At 43.0% G+C, this 23062-nt stretch overlaps 1 protein-coding gene across 4 annotated transcripts in view; it reads right to left on the bottom strand.

Moving 5' to 3' along the window:
* The window catches only part of SPOCK1 (SPARC (osteonectin), cwcv and kazal like domains proteoglycan 1), a 593321-nt gene that overhangs the window by 26308 nt on the left and 543951 nt on the right, over window positions 1-23062 (bottom strand). For 2 of the 4 annotated variants that reach the window (XM_055428906.2, XM_055428907.2), the window contains 2 exons: window positions 7009-7125; window positions 4163-4261 (listed from right to left, as the gene is read on the bottom strand). In XM_055428906.2, the coding sequence (XP_055284881.2) occupies window positions 4163-4261; window positions 7009-7125 (216 nt within the window). The remainder of the gene's footprint in view (window positions 1-4162; window positions 4262-7008; window positions 7126-23062) is intronic. The other 2 variants (XM_055428908.2, XM_055428909.2) reach the window with 1 other exon arrangement.

The following is a 23062-nucleotide window of genomic DNA, read 5'->3' as shown; positions in this document are numbered from 1 at the left end:
TATTACCATTTTAATACAGGGGAAAGGGAAACTTTTATTTTTTAATGTTAACCACCCTATGGCAGAAAGTGAAGAGGAACTAAAAAGCCTCTTGATGAAAGTGAAAGAGGAGAGTGAAAAAGTTGGCTTGAAGCTCAACATTCAGAAAACTAAGATCATGGCATCTGGTCCCATCACTTCATGGGAAATAGATGCGGAAACAGTGGAAACAGTGTCAGACTTTATTGTTTTGGGCTCCAAAATCACTGCAGATGCTGATTGCAGCCATGAAATTAAAAGACGCTTACCCCTTGGAAGGAAAGTTATGACCAACCTAGATAGCATATTAAAAAGCAGAGACATTACTTTGCCAACCAAGGTCTATCTAGTCAAGGCTATGGTTTTTCCCGTGGTCATGTATGGATGTGAGAGTTGGACTGTGAAGAAAGCTGATCGCCAAAGAATTGATGCTTTTGAACTGTGGCGCTGGAGAAGACTCTTGAGAGTCCCCTGGACTGCAAGGAGATTCAACCAGTCCATTCTAAAGGAGATCAGTCCTGGGTGTTCATTGGAAGGACTGATGCTAAAGCTAAAACTCCAATACTTTGGCCACCTCATGCGACGAGTTGACTCACTGGAAAAGACTGATGCTGGAAGGGATTGGGGACAAGAGGAGAAGGGGATGACAGAGAATGAGATGGCTGGATGGCATCACCGACTCGATGGAGGTGAGTTTGTGTGAACTCCGGGAGTTGGTGACGGACAGGGAGGCCTGGCGTGCTGTGATTCATGGGGTCGTAAAGAGTTGGACACGACTGAGTGACTGAACTGAACTGAATGTTCCCAGAACTCTGAGAACTTCTTCACAAATGTTTATGACCACATTTTCTCCTTGGAAAAATGAATCATGGGTAAAAAAACGTACATCTATGCTAAGTTCAGTTTTGGGGGGTTTGTTTTTTGTTTTTGAGCTATATGTTATATAATTTAGAATCAATCATTCTTTGGTTGTAATAAAATGTAAGCAATTGATCTTTAAACTTTTTGGCATCTTGAAATCGAAAACTGACTAATGTTATCTAGACCTCAAGGAAAAATCAGAAGAAACTAAATCCTGACATCATTAGAGCTGGTCATTTTGCATACATATGTTCAAAGGATGTGTGTCCATGATGTACTGGAAACATCATGCTGGTACTTATTTATTGCATTAGTGTACTAATGCACAGTCTTCACAGTCCAGTGTACAGTAGTGCATAGTCCAGTGTACCTCCAATGTATGTCCAGTGTACATACAATACGTACAATCCAGTGTACTGTATACAGTGGTGTACAGTCCAGTGTACAGTAGTGTACAAAGGCACATCTAGGGCACATCTGGTGAATAGCTGGAACACAGCTGGCCACATCTGGACACAATTGGTATACAACCCAAATACACATCTGGACTACAGCTGGAACACAGCTGGACACATCTGGACTACAGCTGGAACACAGCTGCACACATCTGGAACACAGCTGGAGCACAGCTAGACACATCTAAGAGCACATCTGGACACATCTGGACACAATTGGCACACAGACCAAATGCACATCTGGAACACAGCTGGATACATCTGGACTACAGCTGGAACACAGCTGGACATATCTGGAATACAGCTGGAGCACAGCTGGACACATCTGGAACACAGCTGGATACATCTGGACTACAGCTGGACACAATCGGCACATAGCCCAAATGCACATCTGGAACACAGCTGGACACGCCTGGTGCACAGTTCAAATGCACACCTGGACACATCTGGTGTACAGTCCAAGGGCACATCCCACTGTGCAATGTACAGTCCAGTGTATGTCCAGTGTACATCAGTGTATGTCTAGTGTATAGTGTAAAATTCAATGTACATCCAGTGTAAACCTAGTGTGCAGTCCAGTCTGTCCAGTGTATAGTGTATATTAAGTGTATAGTCCAGTGTACATCAAGTGTACAATCTATACACTCCAGTGTACATCCAATGTCTTTGTGCCTATGTTCTCCATGTTCACAAAATTCTATGATTGGTTCTTATAGTCATTCTTAAAAGAAACGCAATGAACAAGTAGTCAATAGGTTCAAAGAAGGAAGAATAAAAGGAACAAAATTTAACTGAACTGAAAATTGTATTGCTTGACACTGAATTCAGGTCAGTGATGTGCAAGGGCAAGTCACCGAACTTCTCTGTATATCAGTTTCTCATTTTCTTCAGCTGTTTTGTAAAAATGTTAGCCACCCCTCTTCACACTTAAGTTTTTAGTAATACTTTCTTGATCTCTCAGGAATGTGAGTGAGTCAAGAAGAGCCAAAGGAAACATGAGAGTCCAATGTAATGCGTTATCCTTCATTTCTTTGCTGTCATCTGATTTGTTGGTGAGATCTGAGTTGTTCTTAATTTGCTAAGTCATTTTTTCCCACTGTACTAACTAGCTATCATGTCAATCTTTCCATTCCAATGGCTGCTTTAAGGTCTAAAGCTGTGGAAAAGGAAGGACTAGTAAATCCATTTGTGAGCATGATTCCTGACCGCCACTGGTCCTTCCTCTTCATAGCTTTTTGGGTCAGAGCCCATTTCCCCATTTTAGGGATAAGTCTGGAACAGCAACTGCTGGCAGTCCAAGATTGTGTCTCCATTCAAAGATTCTGGGAAATTTTAATATTGCTTACTGACCACCAAAAAGAAGTGCTAAACTGGTTGGGCAATAGGCTAATATCAAGCCCACCCACACCTATTTGGAAGGCTCTAGAAGACAGGCATCTGCATCTGCTATCCAGGGATGGAGGGGGAACAGACTAGCCCTTCTGGTTGGTTGGCCCAAAACTCATGGACTTCCAGGGTTGCATGGTTTCCCTTTCAGAACTCCTGGGCTGACAATGTCTCTCCCTCCTGTGCCTCATGGACGAACCCAGTGTCATTCCTTAATATCCCTTCACTCCAACTGTTTCAGAACATCACACTTAAAAACCTCTTCAGGGACTCAATTTGCTTGTGGCCAAGGGCAGGCATTTTGCAGACTCACTGGCTGTCAGCAGAAGGAGTCTCCTGGGACTGGAGGCTGTGAGGAGCAGCTCTTTCATATCAATCTGCTCTTCACTGAAAGGTTGTACAGAAAGCGCAGTGGCTCAGCCACCCCTGGAAGATCCCTGGGAAAAGCTTCCCACTGTCCACAACTCCCAAGAAAGCCTTTTGACATGAATGGGAAGAATCTTACATCCCTCTTCACACTCCTACAACCACCAGGACCCTCTCTTTGGACATATAGCATATGCTTCCCAGAATTGACCTTTCTCTTAATTGGTAAAAATTCCAACCTGGTGAGCGAATTGTCCTCAAGATCAATATTCTCTAGGTGGCTGTGAACAGCAAAGAATAACCCTGAAATTATGAAGAATATTCTGATTTGGTCTGAAAACCAGATGCTGGTTAGACTTTGGGTCCCAGCAGTTACCAGTGTCACTTCTTACTCACTTAGCTCAGTCCAGGAGCTGATTTACATTAAGAAATCCTGTCCACACAAGTGTGACATCAGGGATGGGGTGAAATACTCTCTGCTTTAAATAGCGTGTGTTATTTACCTTTTCTTTTTCATGAGATAATTTTCCTAGCATATTGTAGAGAAAATTTTAATAATTATTTTTATATATATATTTAATAATATATTTTAATATATATATTTAATAATATATTTTTATATATTTAATAATATTTTAATCATTACACAATAATACATGAATAATTAACCCTTTTTTCTGAATCATTATTTTTATGTATGAGATGATTTTTACAATCTTTATCTAAGAAAAGAAAATGAATATATGAATCTGTCATGTTTTGCTGAAATGATACTCTACTATTGGATTAATGTCCTGTTCAGTGTGGATTCTATTTTCATTAAATAAACTTACCTTGAACATAAAAAAATAAATAAAATTAAAAAAATAAATAAATAAATAGCGTGTGTTTTATATTCTGACAAATCAATAAAAATCACTACATAGAAAAGGCTGTGGCAAAGCTCCATGTATCTCAAAACTGTGTTATTGTGTTAGTCCTTCTGTACCAACCAGCCGCAGTGTAGAGAAGTGCCCCCCTAGTGGCCTGTGGGTTAGAAGCAGTGAGAGGCTCCAGCAAAGTGCAAACACACAGACCTAACCCCCAGTTTGCTCTCTGGCTTATGGAGAAGTTTGGAGTATGGTCTTCAGCCACTTCGGTGATGGTGGAGTGAACATTTGTTGGGTAGTCTATCTCTGGAAAACAAAATGCAGTCTCACGAATGTCCAAAAGCCCAAGTTATCAAAGATGTTTGCTACCGTGCTGCTTATAACAGCTGAACATTAGGAGCAACTTCAAAGCTTCAATTACATGAATTATGTTATATCAATATATTGAGATTCTGTGTCACATTTACAAAGCAGACTACTACTCAACAGTATAGAAAGATAGTCATAGTGTATTGCTGAATGATAAAAGGTGGGCATAAAATAGTCTGTAAAGTGTGCATGTGATACATACACACAGAAACATATATTTTTTTCTATGTGACAAGGAAGAAAAATTGAAGAATATACCATGCCACAAGAGCTTACAGCTGTGAAAATGGTGTGGTTCTATATATTTAATTGAAGTATCAGTCAGTTCAGTCACTCAGTCGTGTCCAACTCTTTGCAACCGCATGGACTGCAGCACTCCAGGCCTCCCTGTCTATCACTAACTCCTGGAGTTTGCTTAAACTCATGTCCATTGTGTCAGCAATGCCATCCAACCATCGCATCCTCTGCTGTCCCCTTCTCCTGACTTCAATATTTCCCAGGATCAGAGTCTTATCCAGAGAGTCAGTTCTTCGCATCAGACGGCCAAAATATTGGAGTTTCAGCTTCAGCATCAGTCCTTCCAATGAATATTCAGGACTGATTTCCTTTAGGATTGACTGGTTGGATCTCCGTGCAGTCCAAGGGACTCTCAAGAGTCTTCTCCAACACCAAAGTTCAAAAGCATCAGATCTTCATGGCTCAGCTTTCTTTTTATAGTCCAACTCACACATCCATATACGACTACTGGAAAAACCATAGCTTTGACGAGATGGACCTTTGTAGGCAATGTAATGTCTCTGCTTTTTAGTATGCTGTCAGGTTCGTCATAGCTTTTCTTCCAAGGAGCAAATATCTTTGAATTTCATGGCTGCAGTCACCATCTGCAGGGTTTTGGAGCCTCCCAAAATAAACTCTCTCACTGTTTCCACTGTTTCCGTATCTATTTGCCAAGAAGTGATGGGGTCAGATGCCACGATGTTAGTTTTCTGAAGGTTGAGTTTTAAGCCTACTTTTTCACTCTCCTCTTTCACTTTCATCAAGAGGCTCTTTAGATCTTCTTCACTTTCTGCCATAAGGGTGGTGTCACCTGCGTATCTGAGGTTATTGATATTTTTCCTGGCAGTCTTTATTCCAGCTTGTGCTTCATCCAGCCCAGCATTTCACATGATGTACTCTGCATATAAGTTAAATAAGCAGGGTGACAATATACAGCCTTGAAATACTACCTTCCCAATTTGGAACCGGTCTGTTGTTCCATGTCCAGTTCTAACTGCTGCTTCTTGACCTGCATACAGATTTCTCAAGAGGCAGGTCAGGTGGTCTGGTTTTACTGTCTCATTCAGAATTTTCCAGTTTCTTGTGATCCACACAGTCAAAGGATTTGGCGTAGTCAGTAAAGTAAAAGTAGATGTTTTTCTGGGACTCTCTTGCTTTTTCAGTGATCCAATGGATGTTGGCAATTTGATCTCTGGTTTCTCTGCCTTTTCTAAATCCAGCTTGAACATCTGGAAGTTCATGGTTCACATACTGTTGAAGCCTGGCTTGGAGAATTTTGAGCATTACTTTGCTAATGCGTGAGATGAGTGCAATTGTGTGGTAGTTTGAGCATTCTCTGGCATTGCCTTTGTTTGCGATTAGAATGAAAACTGACCTTTTCCAGTCCTGTGGCCACTGCTGAGTTTCCAAATTTGCTGGCATATTGAGTGCAGCACTTTCACAGCATCAACTTTTAAGATTTTAAATAGCTTAACTGGGATTCCACCACCTCCACTAGCTTTGTTCGTAGTGATGCTTCCTAAGGCCCACTTGACTTCACATTCCAGGATATCTGGCTCTAGGTAAGTGATTACACCATCGTGGTTATCTGGGTCATGAAGATCTTTTTTGTATAGTTCTTCTGTGTATTGTTGTCACCTCTTCTTAATATCTTCTGCTTCTGGTAGGTCCCTGCCATTTCTGTCCTTTATTGTGCCCATCTTTGCATAAAATGTTTCCTTGATATCTCTAATTTTCTTGAAGAGATCTCTAGTCGTTCCCATTCTATTGTTTTCCTCTATTTCTTTGCACTGGTCACTAGGAAGGCTTTCTTATCGCTCCTTGCTATTCTCTGGAACTCTGCATTCAGATGGGTATATCTTCCCTTTTCTCCTTTGCCTTTTGCTTCTCTTCTTAGCTATATGTAAGGCCTCCTCAGACAACCATTTTGTCTTTTTGCATTTCTTTTTTGGGGGGTGGTCTTTTAATTGAAGTGTAGGTGATTTACAATATTGTGTTAGTTTCAGGTGTACAGCATACTGTTTCTGTAGATTATCCTCCATTCTAGGTTATTATAAGAAAATGGCTATAAATACTGTGTTGAATATTATTGCCTATTATTTTATACATGATAGTTTGTTATTTGTGTATCTTTTTATGTACTTAAATGTATTTCCTAAAAATCAGTATTAAATACTAGATAACTGCAACCCAGTTTAAAAAAATGGTTGTATTTTCTTGATTCTAAGGCATTTCCTTGTCCTCCAGTATTTTAATATTTTTGAAATTGCAGTGTGTTTCAAGTCACTGTGTACATTTAACTTAGTGTTTCTTTTAACAACAGCATCTCAGGGTGGTCAATCAATATCAGTAACTCAGGAAATGTGGTGTTTAAAATGAAATAAACTAGCAAGAGGAAAGAGTCTTACTGCCTTGGGCTGTTTCAGAGCTGGTGGGCTTGATGACCCTGTTTGCATCCTCATGAAGGGCTCCAAACCAGTCCTTGAGCCGGGAAGCAAGGTTTCTCAACTCCTTGTCCGTGCAGGCTGGAGAAAAAGCAGATGGAAGAAATATTAAGTCTGTGGGCTCTCTCCCTTCAACAAGCAATGCTCCAAACAGAACTCTCTCTCCAACCAGGATGTAACTCCTTACCCCATTGTGAAAATGCCCCAAAGATGTTGCCTTCACAGGTAAAGAGTGTGACAAAGTGAGAGCCGAGACTCCCAGGCAAGCAGCGCTATGCAAACCTGAACGTGGACTGCCTTCACACTCTGAAAGCAAGCTGGGGTGATCTTAGCATCACATACCAGCCTCCAAAAGCCGTCATGGGTCCTTTTGCTAACGTGATCAAACTTGCTATTGCAGTTTGCCAGAGAAGATCACATTTTCCACTGAACTCATGCCAAGAGATAAACACTTAGGGATAGCTAATGCTCTTAGGGAAAGGCAGCTTGGGATATCAAAAGACCCCAGTATGAACAACTCTCAATTTTGCATCAGCTCACATGTGGGTTTCTGAGTGTGGCATATTTTCCCTGCCTTTGGACAGACTGATTTGAATTTCCCTTATGGACAGATGGATGCCTCGTCCCTAAAAGAGTCCTTTTTTCCAGCCCGTCTTTAACTAACCAGCTCATCTTTTAAGGTAGGACCGAGAAAATTTAATGAACACTCCTTCTGAGAACAAGAAACTCCAGATGCTGGATGGGTAAGTGCAGGGTATCTGACAGTCTCAGCAAGAACTAAGACTGGAGGAGAGGAATCCCCAGTGGAGGGACAGTGGCACAGAGAAGGGAGCTGACTTTCCCTTGCTGCTTGATTTTACCCTAATTCTAGGTCCTGAGAATCCTGACAAAGGGTCCAGGCAGTGGGCCACTAGCAAGAGGCAGAACACCCAGCACTGCATTTAGCAGTTTGCATCAGGAGGGACAGAAATCAGAGACCCAAGGAGATAAAGTCTCAATAAAGAAAAAGTGAAGCCCACCACTATCACTTTTCTCAAATTCTAAAAACCAGGCAAGTCACCATTGACACAGAGCTGCGTTCTGAATGTCTCACAGTGCTGGCAAGACGCAGATGAAGGCCAGAACCTGTCAGTGCAGAGGGACCCCAGCGAACACCCAGGCTCTCCGCCGGAAGGCACACGGGCAGTGATAAATGACCTGTGGGTCTCACTCAGACTCCCATCCAGCCTTCACTCGGCTGAGGCCATCAGCCCCCAGCTGCCCTGCCAATGGGTGAATCCTCTCCAGAAGACAACAATACTAGGCAGAGCCTCTCCTCCTGTTTACCTGGCTGCATTTAGGAGAGCCCCTCTTTCCTGAGCCTGGGGTTCGGTACTTGATGGAGAATACAGCCCAACTTCCTAAACCTCAGGCAGGAAAGGACTCTCTTGCCCTCCACTTGAGGTGAGGTGGTGAGCAGACCCAGGCCAGGTCTATGCAACCTGAGTGTGCTCATGTCTAGCTGCTACCTTCCTTCCAGCCAGGAGCCACAGCTGAACTCTGGAAAGCATGGAATGTGTGACCATTGCTTATACCCAGGTCGCTAATGACCTCAAGACAATACCTGGCTTCCAACAACCAGAACATGATTGTATCTGAAAACACCAGCCAGGAAGCGGCACTTAGGACTGTCTGGAGAGGCAGCAGAGTATTTGATCTCTGGGATGTCGCTGCCTGGTGTGAATCCCAGCTCGACCACTGACCTGCTGGGTGACTCAAACCAGCCACTTAACCCCTCAGCGCCTCTGTTTCATTATACCTGTAAACTCAAGGCATCATTATGTGACTATAAAATAGACAAGGTATGTAGCATGCTGGGGAAAACACCTGGTATATAGTAATTACTCAGCATGTGCCAGCTATGATTTTATTACCTCTACTATTATTTTTATTTTAAAATTGATGATATATAGGTAAGTGTAGAGCAACTGTCACAGCATTCAGAAAACCAGTAAGACAAATACACTAGCTAAGTTGCTTCAGTCATGTTCAACTCTGCAAAACTATGGACTGTAGACTGCCAGCTCCTCTGTCTATGGGATTTCCCAGGCAAGAATAATGGAGTGGGTTGCCATTTCCTTCTCCAGGGGATCTTCCCGACCCAGTTATCGAACCTGTGTGTTTATGTCTTCTGCACTGGCAGCCAGGTTCTTTACCACTAGCACCACCTGGGAAGCCCCAAAGACAAATATAGCTAAACACAATTGGCTTTGGCCAAACAACTGGCTTCGGCATAGCTCTGTGCTAAACTGGTTTTGGCACACACAGATACCTCTGCTATCTAGTAGAGCTGCCATGGGCCACATGTGACTATTTTCATTTAAATTGATGAAAATGAAATAAAAGTTAAAATTTAGTTCTTCATTTGCACCCATCCCATTCCAAGTTAGGAGAAGGCAATGGCACCCCACTCCAGTACTCTTGCCTGGAAAATCCCATAGACAGAGGAGCTGGCAGTCTACAGTCCATAGTTTTGCAGAGTTGAACATGACTGAAGGATGGAGGAGCCTGGAAGGCCGCAGTCCATGGGGTTGCTGAGGGTCGGACACGACTGAGCGACTTCACTTTCACTTTTCACTTTCATGCATTGGAGAAGGAAATGGCAACCCACTCCAGTGTTCTTGTCTGGAGAATCCCAGGGATGGGGGAGCCTGGTAGGCTGCCGTCTATGGGGTCGCACAGAGTCGGACACGACTGAAGTGACTTCACAGCAGCAGCAGCATTCCAAGTTGCTCAATAGTCATATGTGGCTAGTGAATGACTCCATCTGGGACAACACAGATACACAGTATTTCCAGTGTGGCAGAACATTGTATAACGAGCACTGGATGAAGCTAGCCACCTTTGGGATTTCCAGCTTTCACAGGTCCATCACGATACCCTGACATGCAAGTCTGTGCCTCCAGCCCTTCCCTTCATTCCTCAGCGATGAGCTGAGGAAGGAGATCACACGCTCACTCAAGCTGGGGACCAGCATCCCGTGTTGAGTCACGTGCACAGAAAGGAGGAGGAGGAGCTTGTGCTGACAGTGGTGACGCTCGTCTCTGCCAGGTACCAGTACCAACCCTTGGGAGAAGCCTCCACTAACAACAGCCCCAGTTCAGAGCCTCTAGGGAATAGAAGGCTCTCTTTTCTAACTTTTTGGACTTTGCACAGCTCTGTTTAGAGCTGTGGTCTGTTTTTCCAAGGAGAATGGGATGTAGGCTCTATAGTCAATCTCACGTTTACAAATGGAAAATTAATAGCATCTATTTCTTCCTGATTGCCATGCACACTGTCTATTCTAAATGTTCCTTGAGCAGAGAAAATTGCCAAGTCAACTTGCAAAGGAAATGAATCCCCATCTCATGCTGCAGGATGAATTAGTCAGTCATGTTTAACTAAACCCTGACAGATGTGCAGGTAATCTATATCTTGAGAAGACTGAATTTCCCACCGGTTTCTCAAAGTATGCAAGCTTTGGGTGGCTGATCAAGTCAGGGACTGGAGTCTTGAAGGATCAAAGCTGTTGCTCAGGGAGAAGTCCTCAAGTAGGATGGCACTGGCCTGGGTAGAGAGCGATCAGAAGCCGAAATGGAGATAGAAGGCATTCAATTACTGGGCCCTATTCATGCTTGGTGTCCTCAACCAAACAGTCCTTATAAGGAGCAAGTCAGGCACAGTCTGCCTGGGGCCAGATATGTCCCAGAGGAAAAAAATAATCAAAGACGATGACACACAGAGAGCTATTTGCTCAGATTAGGTATTCTAGCCACAATGGGCTGGCAATGGGAGAAAAGTGCTTGCCTTTTAAGGTGCCTGTTATAGCCCCCGATAAAGGCAGGAGAGGAGGACTAATGCTCCAGAAATAGGGGCCCTGAAGAGTACCTCCCACACACTCTGTTCCTTCCTTTGGAAAAGACACTTCTGTGTAGAGAAAACCATAAAACCACATATATCTGCCATCTCACACTCTGGCAAAGGTGGGCCAACCCCTGTGATTTCTAGAGGGCTGTCTGGTAGTCTCTCCTGGTGAGAGAAGCAAGGTTCTCAGGCCACCAGCATCCGATCATCAGAAGGGAAGGTGCTGATGTCTTGGGAGAGGATCTGGCCAAGTCACAAAGGCCAGGACCGTGTCCCCATCCACTGCCGTATTTCCTGAATGGTGGGTGCAGCCAGCACTCTGCCCTCCACGTGCCATTCTCTTCCCTTTCACTCCCAACCCTGGCTTCAGCTCACTTTTAATTGCTTTCATTCTCCCACTCATCTCTGCCCAACATCCTCTTCTGCAATCTTTCCATATCTGTCTTCTTATTTCTACAGGTTACTCTCTTTCTTCCATGATCTCAATCTGTCCAGCATGGCTAGTGTTGGTAGCATCTCTGAGATCGACTGACCCCCAATCTCTGCCTCCTCCTAGAATCAGAGCGCAGCCCTGCCCAGCACTCAAATCCACAGGGCAGACACCCAGGACTGCCTGTCCTAACTCCCACCAAAATCCCCTGCTTCTTGCTATCTCTGCTGCCAGCCCAGGCACCACTGGGACCTCCCACCAAGTCAAGGCTCCCTGTCTTGCGCCACACTTTTCCTTTGCCATCCAGCAGCCAAAGTGATCTTTCCAAAAGGGAGATTTGATTAAGTTACTTTCCCACTTAGCTACTCCAGAGGCTCTCAATTGTTCTGCACAAGCCCACCCAGACTCCTTAATGTGATCCCGGTGGCCTCTGCCTCCAACTCTTTGCTCCTCCTGGGCCTCGAGGCTCTGTTCTGTCTTTTGTACACACTATTCCGATGGAGCACGTTTCTTCTCTTTGTCTTGCTAATGCTTATCTTCTGTCAGATCTCTGCTTTAAAGCACACCTGTAATTTCCAGCTCAGTGTCCATCTCCCCTTCTAAATCATAGCAACATAAAACACGCCCGAGGCTGGCTTGCCCCAAGGTTCAGCTCTTGGAGCCCAGCACCTAATGCAGTCGGTTCCTGGCATAAAGAATGCTCCCAATGCATACTTATTAACTGGGCATAACAGTGCTCTTGCTGCCTTCTGTAAACTTCCATCGATCCATCTGCAAGATGGTCTAATAAAGCTTAGCTCGAAGCATCACCACATGGAGTAAGATGAGACAGTATCAGTAAAACCTAGCTCACAGCTACGGGCTTACAACGGGGACTTGATAAATTTATGTTCCCCGTCCCAACTCCCAGTTGTCTGCATAATATGTTAGAATTTTATTGTTATGCTTTTCATAAAAGCCCAAGGAAATGCCTGGGATATAAAGAATGACATCTCTCCTTCACTTATTTTGTATGTGGGTCAGTACAAGTCCAGGAGATTCGGGTTGTAATAGATGCCTGCTTCTTCCAGGTGGCAAAGCTACATGAGGGGAGGGAATATCTGATTCCGCCCACCACCTCCATTCTCAGCACTTACCATAAGGATAGAGACATAATCGTTGTTCAGAATATATGTACTGAAAGAAACTGTGGGAACATGGGTTACAAACTCCCCAAGTCAAATCTCCATCAGGTGGCGGGGACAGGATTTGGATCTTAGCTTTCTCCTTGCTGGGCTGCCCCTGGGTCCTGGACCAGCTTTCTGGATTAACTGGGCTTATGGATAGCCAGTACTAACTGAGGCAATTAATATACCTGGTCCATGCTGTGCGTGGAAAAAAATAAAAACCTCAGGCCCTCACAGGTAAAGGAAGCTCTGCCAGTGGTGCAGGAAGGCAGCTAGCTGAGCAGCAGAGAATGGAGGGAGCACGATCAGGCTTTACTGTGAGAACAGTTGTCCTTTGGAAGGGCTGACTCCAGCCTGCTGCCTTCCTGTTATGCTCCCAGGAGCATCTATCATCTGCGCAGCCACTGGAGCTTCATTAGAGAAAAGGAGAGGGCTGCTACATTATTGCATATGTGCAGGCAGACAGCTCCCTCCCCCAGGAAAGCGCAGCACTCAGGCAGAGAAGGGCCCAGGTAATTTGGTGTTCTCCCAGCAGACCTGCCCTGTTTGGAAAATATGAACGGAATGCAATAAGCAAGTGTAAATAAGGCGCACGCAGCCTCCATGGATGGTATACAACCCTGGGAAGAAAATGTGATGGCTTTTTCTACCTGGGTTCTTTCCCCCATCACAAGGCCTGGAGCTTTTAAGCGGGTATGAAGCCTGTGGGCTTTGAATGCAGACCGTGTTGAAACAAAGCTGGAAGTAAGTACATCATGAAGGCTCAGCGGATGGGAGGGAGAAGGGGCACTGTGGCCAACAGCATCGGGCAGAAAGTGGTGATGAGGTCATATAGCCCTGGTAGGGTCATGAGAGAGGAAGGGGTGCTCTGGTCGATGAGTATTTACCTGTGGAGAGGTTAGTCAAGCTGAGCATTGCTTGGGGAGAGAGGAGTGCTTCTTCACTGAATGAGTGTCAGTAGCCTGGCCCTGCCCACCCCCAGCACCCATTCACTCCTTCTTCCCTGGCTCCTCCATCTTCCTTCAGACAAAGTCAAAAGCTAGTGAGGAAGTTTCAAGATATGTAATGTCCAGGGAAGAGACAGGAGCTGGGAAACTGTGCTCCTTTGAAAAATGCTCCCAGGGGTGATGACTAGTATTCCAAACTGATCTCAGCTGATTGTTGACTTTGGGGACTGAATGACATGCTACTTATACCAAGCCCTCTTAGAGGATTAGAAAAGAGGAAGGTAAGGAAACAATCTGAGGTATAAACATATATAAGAGATGATATGAAAAATAAAGGTGGGGACAGACTGTGGACATTCTGTATTTAGAGCTACAGTGTTAATACCGAAAAGATAGAGTGTCTGTCTGTGTGTTACAAATCCTAACTGAAGGCCACATTGGAGCACCCAATTGGGGACGTTTGAAAATGGCAAACCTGACACACAACAATTTCAGGATATCTGTGAATCTCTGCTAGGAAACCAATTACTGGTATGCTCTCAAAACTCAGGAAATCTTGCAACCAAAGAACCAAATGAGAAAACCTCCGCCCCTGCACAAGGACCCTCCCTTTCTGACCCTAGCCTTGCCAATGCTTAGTTCAGGGCACCGAAGAAGCTAATATGAAAACAGTCAGAATGTAATTTAAACATTGGTGCCTCTGAAGGTAATTAAAGAGTTGGGCTGGACTGGAGTTGTTTCTGGAGCAGGCCAGCAGGCCTCTCAGAAATGGAGACCCAGTGCCGGCCCTTTCAAACTAATCTCCTTCAGCCCTCTTAGGTGCTGTTTGTGCATAATTACTTAATCAGAGCAGCAGTGGATCGATGCACTCAGAGTGTTTGCAATTAGCATCTTTTCTAAAAGGCCTTCTTTAGGGCAGAATCAGATGCTGAGCTGGATCGACACAGGGATGCCTTCCTGAACTGCCTTGCCTCCTCTTTCTACCCTGACATCCTCATGCTGCTGGGAGCCTTCAGTTACACATAGTCTTCTCCTCCCCAGTAGGGACTGGGTCCCTCAAGCTGTTGAATACCCAGCAAGCAGCAAGTGCACCAGTGCCGGCAGGGGGAGTGTGCAGGGAGCACTGAAGAGGGGTGCTGCACTGCACGGGAGCACGAAAGACAGGAAGGAAGACCTACAGTTGCTCCTTGGGCCACAACTGTGGGGCGCTGATCAGCTGGAACTGAAACAGGTGAGGGGTGATTCTGCTTAGTGCGGTTTTAGGAACAATAACCAGTCATTCTCCAGTGGTCATGTATGGATGTGAGGGCTGGACTGTGAAGAAAGCTGAGCACCGAAGAATTGATGCTTTTGAACTGTGGTGCTGGAGAAGACTCTTGAGAGTCCCTTGGACTGCAAGGAGATCCAACCAGTCCATTCAAAGGAGATCGGTCCTGGGTGTTCATCGGAAGGACTGATGCTAAAGCTGAAACTCCAATACTTTGGCCACCTCATGCGTCAAGTTGACTCACTGGAAAAGACTCTGATGCTGGGAGGGATTGGGGGCGGGAGGAGAAGGGGACGACAGAGAATGAGATGGCTGGATGGCATCACCGACTCGATGGACATGAGTTTGCGTGAACTCCAGGAGTTTGTGATGGACAGGGAGGCCTGGCATGCTGTGATTCATGGGGTCGCGGAGAGTCGGACATGACTGAGCAACTGAACTGAACTTAACTGAACCAGTCATTCTGCTTTAAAAGAATCCTGGGGAGGCAGGAGAGAGTAACTCAGCTCTGGAGGATGACAGCACTGGGCTCAGATGCCATCCTAGCTGAGACTGGACAAGGGCTTTCCCAATGGTCAGTTTCCTCATGTGCAGAATGGAGGTGATGACAGGACAAGTTTGCAGCATTATGGGAGGATTAGGCTAGAAGAGACTTAAGTGTTCAGCACTTTGAAACCACTGACTCTGAGATTATTTGTGTCTGTGGATCCACCAAATGTAAAAGGATGGTACTCCAGATCATGAGCATGGTGTTTTCACATGAAACGATCCCTGAAGCCAGCTAGTAAGATAAAATTCTTCTCTGCTGTTTCTCAGAGGTTAGGCAACATCTCCAAGTGTTACAAACCCAAGTCTCCTGATTCAACATTCACTTCATCTACTCACACACCACCACCCCAGATGCCTGCACCTGGGGGCACTCTGGCCCCCATATGCAAGGGAGACCCTCTTCTCCAAGTTAAATACCACACACCTGAAACAAAGGTCAGAACCATACTCCCTACCCTGAGTACAAACAGGAGTATAGCACTGCATTAAGAGTTCAAGATTCTAATACAGATGATCAACAGGCACATGAAAAGATGCTCAGCATCACTAATTATTAGAGAAATGCAAATTAAAACTACAGTGTGGAGGGACCAGTCAGAACGGCCACCATTAAAAAGTCAACAAATAACAAATGCTGGAGAGAGTGGGCAGAAAAGGGAACCCTCCTACACTACTGGTGAGACTGTAAATTGGTGCAGCCACTCTGGAGAACAGTATGGAGGTTCTTTGTTGTTGCTGCTGTTGTTGAGTTACTGTCCTATTTTGACTCTATTTGTGACCCCACGGACTGTAGCCCACCAGGCTCCTCTATCCATGGGACTTCCCAGGCAAGAATTCTGGAGTGGGTTGCCATTTCCCTGTCCAGAGGATCTTCCCAACCCAGGAATCAAATCTATGTCTCCTGCGTTGGCAGGTGGATTTTTTTTTACAACTGAGCCACCATATGGAGGTTCCTTAAAAAACTAAAAACAGAACCATCATCTGATCTAGCAATCCCAGTTCTGGGCATATATCCAGACAAAACTATAATTTGAAAAGATACATGTACCCCTATGTACATCCGTTTTGCACAATACTACTATGAAGTAGCATTGTTTACAATAGTCAAGAAAACAACCTAAATGTCTATCAACAGATGAATGCATAAAGAAGATGTGATATACTTATACACATATATATGTATATCTATGTGTGTGTGTATACATATATATATAGAAAGAGAGAGAGAGACATTAATTTGAACAAACTCTGGGAGACAGTGTAGGACAGGGAATCCTGGTGTGCTGCAGTCCATGGGGTTTCAAAGAATCAGATACGACTTAGCGACTGAACAATATATAAATATATAATGGAATATTATTCATCCATCAAAAGAATGTAATGCCATTTGCAGCAACATGGGTAGACCTAGAGAGTATCATACTAAGTGAAGTAAGTCAGAAAGAGAAAGACAAGGAAATACGTGGGAAAATATGATACAAATCAACATATCTGCAAAACAAAAACAGATGCACAGATTATAGAACAGACTTGCGATTGCCACGGAGAGAGAGGGTACAGGTGGGAAGGATTGGGAGTTTAGCAGATGCAAGTAATTATTATATATAGGATGGATAAACAACAAGGTCCTATTGTATAACACAGAGAACTATATATATATTCAATATACTGTTACAATATACTATGACAATATAATGGAAAATAATATTAAAAAACAATATAGTAATATAATTAATATATTAAGTATAATATATATAAAAGAATATGAATATATATTTATATGACTGAGTTACTCTGCTATACAGAAGAAATTAACACAACCCCTGTAAATCAAATGTACTTCAATGAACTAAAAAAATTTTTTTTTAATTCAAACTTCTAGATCTATCAGCCCTGAGTCTAAACACCGGCTCTCAGTTTACAAGTGGTTGCTTTTCACGTATCACTGCTCTTCTCCAAGCCTCAGGTTTTTCATCTGTAAAATGGTGATATTAACAGTCTCAACCTCACGGGGTTATGGTAGGGATTTGCTGTGAAGATGAAGCTTTCAGAAACCAGCAGGCAACCGCAAGTATCCTCTCTTCTGAGGAATGTCAGGGGCTGGTTGCACTGACCCTTGAGAGCTAAGAGATAAGCTGCCAGCCATAGCAGTTTTAATGACAGAAAATAAAACTGGGTAGATAGCAAAGTGAATCAGTTATACCTCATTGTAAATCAACTATATTCCAATAAAATTTTTAAAAAGAGAAAACACAATTGGGGCTTCTTGTGGGGATTTTATTTTATTTTATAAAATTAATTTGTTTTAATTGGAGGCTAATTACTTTACAATATTGTAGTGGTTTCTGCCATACAATGACATGAATTAGCCATGGGTGTACATGTGTTCCCATCCTGAACCCCACTCCCACCTCCCTCCCCATCCCTCCCTCAGGGTCATCCCAGTGCACTAGCCCTAAGCACTCAGTCTCATGCATCAAACCTGGACTGGTGATCTGTTTCACATATGGTAATATACATGTTTCAATGCTATTCTCTCAAATCATCCCACCCTCGCCCTCTCTCACAGAGTCCAAAAGTCTGTTCTTTACATCTGTGTCTCTTTTGTTCTCTCGCATATAAGGTCATCGTTACCATCTTTCTAAATTCCACATATATGCATTAATATACTGTATTGGTGTTTTTCTTTCTGACTTACTTCACTTTGTATAATAGGCTCCAGTTTCATCCACCTCATTAGAACTGATTCAAATGCATTCTTTTTAATGGCTGAGTAATATTCCATTGTGTATATGTACCACAGCTTTCTTACCCATTCATCTGCCGATGGACATCTAGGTTGCTTCCATGTCCTGGCTATTGTAAACAGTGCTGCAATGAACATTGGGGCACACATGTCTCTTTTAATTCTGGTTTCCTCAGTGTGTATGCCCAGAAGTGGGATTGCTAGGTCATATGGCAGTTCTACTTCCAGTTTTTTAAGGAATCTCCACACTGTTCTCCATAGTGGCTGTACTAGTTTGCATTCCCACCAACAGTGTAAGAGGGTTCCCTTTTCTCCACACCCTCTCCAGCATTTATTGCTTGTAGACTTTTTGATAGCAGCCATTCTGACTGGCATGAGATGATACCTCATTGTGGTTTTGATTTGCATTTCTCTGATAATGAGTGATGTTGAGCATTTTTTCATGTGTTTGTTAGCCATCTGTATGTCTTCTTTGGAGAAATGTCTGTTTAGTTCTTTGGCCCATTTTTTTATTGGATCATTTATTTTTCGGGAATTGAGCTGCAGGAGTTGGTTGGATATTTTTGAGATTAATTCTTTGTCAGTTGCTTTGTTTGCTATTATTTTCTCCCATTCTGAGGGGATTTTAAAAGCATACACAAGGTGAATTCCCATTTCTAATTGGAGATCATCTCAAAGAATTGAGCAAGGTTGTGCCTGCTCAAATTAAATTGCATTATTACATGTAATTCCAGTTTTTACTTTTCAGTGCCTAAAACATCGATATATATGCATTTTTCTCTTATCCTTAGAGGATGCATCATTTTGTGTAAAAACAAGCATGAGCAAAGGAATTAGGGCTCCATTATTCAGGAGCTTGCTAATAAAGTCCTTCTTAAAAAGCAATCTTTGAAAGAACTTAAAATACATTAAACTGGGAGTAAGATGAGTTAAACCAATTAGTGATACAACCTACAAGAAAAGACAGATAGATTTCCCTATTAAACCCATTACTGTTCTCAGTAACTAGATTTGAGGAAACTTTACTGTTTCTCTTGATTTTAATGATAATCCTTCATCTGGAAAAAGAAATACATTTGGAACTTGCACAACATTTGTAAATGTGCATTAGTGGAGTGGCACTTATAATAATACTCTGGAGCAGGGAGGTTAGCTTGATGAAATAAACTTTTAAAACTTCTGATAAAAATCCACAGATTTTCCATACTCTAGGACAAAACAAAATGTTATATATGCAAAATATTGGTTAAAAATTGCTAACTCTGGCTTTAATTGTGTTTGTCAGGCAGTAGGTAAGCATTTCCCTACATGGGAAACCTAGAATAGATGAGCAGTAATGCAGAAAATAGCAGTTTTAAGGAAGGATTTCATTGCCAACCACATTTCCCAGGTCCTCAACTAATAAAGACTAAACTGGAAAAAATCATCTTCTCACCTAAAATAAGAAATGGCAGAGCCCTGGGAACAAGGCAGGAATGTGGAGGGTCAGTTCCTGCCTGGCTCATCCCACTGCGGAGACACAGACTCAGTGCCTGCAAATCACTTTTGTGTTTTATTAATGTCTGAGCTCAAATGGCTGGTGGCAGTCAGGGAAGGCTTCCAGGAAGAGGCAGGACTAAAGCCAAGGCTTGTGTGCAGGGTTGACTTGGAAAAGGAGAAGACATTCCAGGCAAGTCTTAGAAATAATGAGGAAACCCGCTGGAATGAAGTGACTATTTAAATTTTACAGTTGATTTATATTTAAATTAGCTCAACTCAAGCACACCAACTTGAGCATAATTTGCTCTAATTCCAAATCATAAACATACAAAAATCAAACATATAAATGTGTGTATATATAAAATCTCCTGTAGATCTGTGTAGAGACAGTCCATTATTTTACACATTATATAAATGTTTACATGCATTTCAAGGACCCTTTTCTGACCAGGTGAAACACTGACTATTCAAGGACTGATACACAAACCTATATCTGCAAGAGGTTTTAGTAACAGAAAACATATTTTTTAGGGTACATATAAGAAGAGTCTCCATTCCTAACTGGATATTTGTGTCCAGTGTAATCTGTTCAAATTCAAGGTCCAAATTCGGGCATTTTTAAACAATTTAAGGTTCTGTGTTTTTCAACCCCTAAAGACCAATAAATGCATGTATGTTTTTACCTTAAATATGATATAAACTTTGTTGTTTAACAGGATAGGAAGCAATAAAAGATTGGTAGAAGACCATGACTGCCAAGCTTGGGATGGAGAGGTGATCCTGATGGCCTCGGATGTATATGGAACCTACTACCCTCTTCTCATGACAAAGGTCCAGAAGTACCTCCAGGGGTGCTGGAGTCTAGAGTGAGAGGGTAGAGGTTGGAGCAGGAACGGAAAACTCCCAGTGGTAACTGAGGTCAGGACCAAATGGTCATGGATGTGCCTGGAGCAGATGCAGCCTGGCATCTTCACTTTCATGCTTCTGGTGGACAACCTGATAGAGGATGAGGATAAATAAAGCAAGGTCTGGAGAAGAACTGCCTTCTGGAACCACACAGGGTGTCTTAAGCTATTCCAAGTCCTGCCAGGTTCAGTGAAAAACTCACTGTTCTCTTCACCCTTGAGGTTTTACAGCTCACTCTAAATTTGTCTCCACTGTACCCTGGTAAACTTAGGGCAGAAATGAGTACAGCTACTTGACATGATAAGATGGTATCCAGCCTCAAGGGACTTTCTTTGGACTCAAAGAGGACTTCTTACTGGCAAAAAGATGAAATCAGTCAGTCAGTCAGAAAGTTCAGTCACTCAGTCATGTCTGACTCTTTGAGACCCCATGAATCACAGCATGCCAGGCCTCCCTGTCTATCACCAACTCCCGGAGTTCACTCAAACTCATGTCCATCGAGTTGGTGATGCCATCCAGCCATCTCACTCTCTGTCGTCCCCGTCTCCTCCCACCCCCAATCCCTCCCAGCATCAGAGTCTTTTCCAGTGAGTCAACTCGTCCCATGAGGTGGCCAAAGTATTGGAGTTTCAGCTTTAGCATCAGTCCTTCCAATGAACACCCAGGATTGATCTCCTTAGAATGGACTGGTTGGATCTCCTTGCAGTCCAAGGGACTCTCAAGAGTCTTCTCCAGCACCACAGTTCAAAAGCATCAATTCTTCGGTGATCAGCTTTCTTCAAAGTCCAACTCTCACATACAAAAGATGAAATAGTAGCTATTATTATTTCTGTTTCTATAAATATTTCTATATTTGGTCACAATAGACTGTTTAAAGATTTGGTACCTGAAAAGGCATAGCTAGCAACTTCCTATTTCCCCTCCTAAATATCATAATAAACAAAGTAAACAGAAAAAAAGTTATAAATTCCATTTTCAGTAAAACTAGAAAAGATATCATCCATAGCTTTAAACAATATAGCAGAAACAACCCAGATGGAAGTAAAATGTCCAGGTAGGCCAGTAAAAAATATCAAAAATATGTTTCTGATATGTGAAGGACTCCTCCTGAGGTGATAGATCCACATTTCCTACTCAACAAGAACTAAGGGACCTGAAGAAAGGATGGGGCACAGATCAAGCAGGTGCTACACAGGTAGAAAAATGAGTAAGAAAGCAGGAAAAGAGTGTAGTGGCCTAGGGGCAGCAGGTCTCAGAAAATGCTCATAGCATTGTTCTTTCTGTCAGTAAGAAGCACTCCAAAGTGTAACTTTGGTACAGCAAGAACAGTGGAGATAGCTGATGAGAGAAACCCTCTTAGGGCTCATCTATTTCAGAGAAACAGAAAAGAAACACAGAGCAGCCATCTTAGCAGGAAGCCATCTATCACTGGTAACACTGAAGTGAGTGCTTTTGGAATGTGGGGGCTATAGAAGAAACAGGTTTCACCCCCTCCATCCCTAGGACTCCCTTTTGAACACGTAAGCAATTAAACTCTTAACTTATTCTAATAATATGTTTTTAAAGATGCTGACATGTAGATATTGTTCTTGTTCAGACGCTCACTGGCATCAGACTCTTTGCTACCTCATGGACTGCAGCACACCAGGATTCCCTGTCCTTCACCGTCTCCTGGAGCCTGCTCAAACTCATGTCCATTGAGTCAATGATGCTATCCAACCATCACATCCTCTTCTCCTTCTGCCTTCTATCTTTCCAAGCATCAGGGTCTTTCCCAATGAGTCAGCTATTTGCATCATGTGGCTAAAGTATTGGAGCTTCAGCTTCAGCATCAATCTTTCCAATGAATATTCAGGATTGATTTCCTTTAGGATTGACTGGTTTGATCTCCATGCAGTCCACTCCATCTCTTCTCCAACACCAAGGTTTGAAAGCATTAAATCTTCAGCTCTCACATTCATATATGACTACTGGAAAAAAATGTAGCTTTGACTGTACTGACCTTTGTTGGCAAAGTAATGTCTCAGCTTTTTAACACACTGTCTAGGTTTGTCATAGCTTTTCTTCCGAGGAGCAAGAGTCTTTTAATTACATGGCTGCAGTCACCATCTGCCATGACTTTGGAGACCAATAAAATAGTCTTTCACTGTTTCCCCATCTATATGCCATGAAGTGATGGGACTGGATGCCATGATCTTCATTTTTTGAATGTTGAATTTTAAACCAGCTTTTTCACTCTCCTCTTTCACCTTCATCAGGAGGCTCTTTCATTCATCTGTGCTTTCTGCCATAAGGGTGGTGTCACCTGCATATCTGAGGTTATTGATATTTCTCCCAGCATCTTGATTTCAGCTTGTGCTTCTTCCAGACCAACATTTCTCATGATTTACACTTCATACAAGCTAAACAAGCAGAGTGACAATATACAGCCTTGACATACTCTTTTCCCAGTTTCGAACCAGTCCATTGTTTTCTGTCTGGTTCTAACTGTTGCTTTTTGACCTGCATACAGGTTTCTCAGGAGACAGGTAAGGTGATCTGGTATTCCCGTATCTTGAAGAATTTTCCATAGTTTGTTGTGATTCTCATAGTCAAATGTTTTAGTGTAGTTAATGAAGCAGATGTTTTCTAGAATTTTCTATGATC

Source organism: Moschus berezovskii, chromosome 8 (assembly GCF_049115385.1).
Source record: "Moschus berezovskii isolate FMDL1 chromosome 8, NW_MosBer_1.0, whole genome shotgun sequence".
NCBI lineage: Eukaryota > Metazoa > Chordata > Mammalia > Artiodactyla > Moschidae > Moschus > Moschus berezovskii.
Note: the sequence above shows the minus strand (reverse complement) of the source record. Positions and strands in the feature narration are given on the sequence as shown.